This window comes from Morone saxatilis, unplaced genomic scaffold (genome assembly GCF_004916995.1).
Source record: "Morone saxatilis isolate NCDOM2014 unplaced genomic scaffold, NCSU_SB_2.0 Contig4, whole genome shotgun sequence".
NCBI classification, from domain to species: Eukaryota; Metazoa; Chordata; class Actinopteri; family Moronidae; genus Morone; species Morone saxatilis.
In genome coordinates this window covers 12,990,570-12,992,828 of record NW_023339984.1, presented here as the reverse complement: position 1 = coordinate 12,992,828, position 2,259 = coordinate 12,990,570, and the positions used below count along the sequence as shown (strand labels likewise).

At 40.4% G+C, this 2,259-nt stretch overlaps 1 protein-coding gene and 1 long non-coding RNA gene across 3 annotated transcripts in view; one reads left to right on the top strand and one right to left on the bottom strand.

The window, feature by feature from the left end:
- The window catches only part of LOC118337881, a 22,455-nt gene that overhangs the window by 10,597 nt on the left and 9,599 nt on the right, over nt 1-2,259 (top strand). The gene's annotated exons all lie outside the window — the stretch shown is intronic.
- The window catches only part of LOC118337879 (copper chaperone for superoxide dismutase-like), a gene marked incomplete in the record, with an annotated part of 7,906 nt that continues 5,910 nt past the window's right edge, over nt 264-2,259 (bottom strand). For both annotated transcript variants that reach the window (XM_035675013.1, XM_035675014.1), the window contains 1 exon segment: nt 264-2,028. In XM_035675013.1, coding sequence (XP_035530906.1) covers nt 1,869-2,028 — 160 coding nt within the window.

Below are 2,259 nucleotides of genomic sequence, written 5' to 3'. Positions count from 1 at the left end.
ATGACTGATATATATTTGCTTAACCACAGAGGACAGATTAAGTGCAAAATGACTGCTAATGCAGGCTTTGTATAACAAATACACAGATGCATGGCTGGAAAAAACAAGCAGTGCTGGGAAATGTATCAAGCAAAAACACTTTCCCTGGTTCCAGCTTCTCACGTGTGAGGATTCACTGATTTATGACTGTAAATTCAATATTTTTTAGATAAAAGTCAGACAAAAAATGGCTGTTTAAAGACATTACTTCGGGCTCTGGGGAATAAGGACATTTTAAAGATTTAATAAACAATAACATCAATAGTCATTAGTTCAGCTCTACATTCAAGTTGCATTCACAACCCTCAGACACAAACAGGACACACCGACTGAGCATTCAGAGAAAATTCAATAAGCTTATTCAGGCGTCACGAGACGGGACCGATTCTCAATTTGGAAAATCAATGCAAAGCTACAAAGCAACACACTCACATATGTACATCAATAGGCGTAAACAATGTCCCAATTCTTCAATATGTGTTAATGGAAATCAACAAGTGTCAGCAGGTAGAAGTTTTGTACATTATGATATTAGACTTCAATCATCATGTATCAGTTTATACACAAGAAAACAACAGAGAATTTAAAGCAGAAAATGGGCACAGGATTTCATTTTCCTGCATTGTATGACTCCAACGCTGACTGTGGCGACCATGAAGAAACTGTACACTTCAACGCCATGTTGAAAAACAGCTGAGCACACAATCCCTCAAGACACCTCCCCTTATCAACCCCCTCCCACCCTTGGCCTTTCACTCTGGATGGAATTTGACTCCCTCTCCCAAGCTCCTTGCAATCTCTCTTACCCAAGTCACTCACACCACCTAATGGATCAAAAGAACAAGCTAACGCAGCTTACAGTGGCCCAGATTCCCTCAATGTGTCCTGAGTAAGCCCAGTGGTTCCCAAGTACCCACACAATTGTTCCCCTTTAATAATAGAGTGTGAATCCTCCATCCTGGAACAGTCCATGTTTAGGTTGCTGCTACCACATGGAGTAACCAAAGCTGGATGTTTCAGCCATCGAACCATTACTTTAAGCTATCTATTTTGACAACATTACGACTTCATTCTCGTAATTTCCAAAAAAATAAAATATATTTTTTTCTTAATATGGCCCTAATACTCCGTCGTAGCATGTTGATTTTCCTCCTAAAATAAAAAATGTTGATACATTTTGTTACCAAATCATAACATGAATTTTTTTCCAAATGAGCTGAGCTACTCCACAATGTCTCAAAATATCCACCAGACTGCAGAAGTATCCTCCGTAGTACAAGTATCCCTGCGTTGGAATCACTGATGCGGTGAGAGTATCAGGATGTTCTTACTACTTCTACGGTTTTCAGGAAGCTTGCATAATTAACTTTCATAGCAAATTGAAGTGCATTTATCCCAGCCAGTGCACAGTAAAAATGGATACCTTAAATCTTACAAGCACATCAATTTAGACAGTGATGAGATAGTTGTGTCAGAGGCGACTGGTTATACAAACATATAACAGTGTTAACAGACATCTAGCTAATCAGAGGCAAATTTTACAAACTCCCAAGGCTGTTTTAATCTGCTTTAGTGCTTTTAAAATCCTTAGAGGACACCACCTGCAGCTGTAAGAGCTTTTGATTTGATCACAGAGAAAAATTACAAGAAAATAAGGCTATTTTTCTTTGGTCGATTGTCCAGCTGTCTGGAAACATATTCCTTAGTGCTTTGTCTTTCTCGCTTCACCCTCTGTCGACAAATGTCCTGTGCAATTCTCTTCGAGGGGCTCTTTCTGTTCAAACTATCCAACACAGGTTACAAATGTGGTCGGTGTTTGTGTGCGAGGTTCAGAGGTGCGCTGCCGGTGTCTCCGTGTTGGCTTTGCTTCGACCTTTCCCAGCTATCGGCCTGTCTCTCTCCTCCCACAGCGTGACCCCGTCGCAGGCACAAATCTGTTTGGGGTTTTGAAAAAGACCCGCTGATCGAGCGATGATCCCACAGGCCAGTCTGTAGAGGAGGGGGGGGGAAAAGAACAATGAAGAAACAGCTTCAAGACACCAGTGTTGCATTCATTATATTAAGCCTCAACCATGGAGCTAGAGGTACAGAAAACAATACCAACTCAAGGTCCATTCACAGATTGTTTTGTCAAATTTTAATTATAGATTTTACTTTACAAGGTGTCTCTTGAAAAGAAGAAGCTTCAAGTATTTACTCACTCAATGAAGATACAGTAGC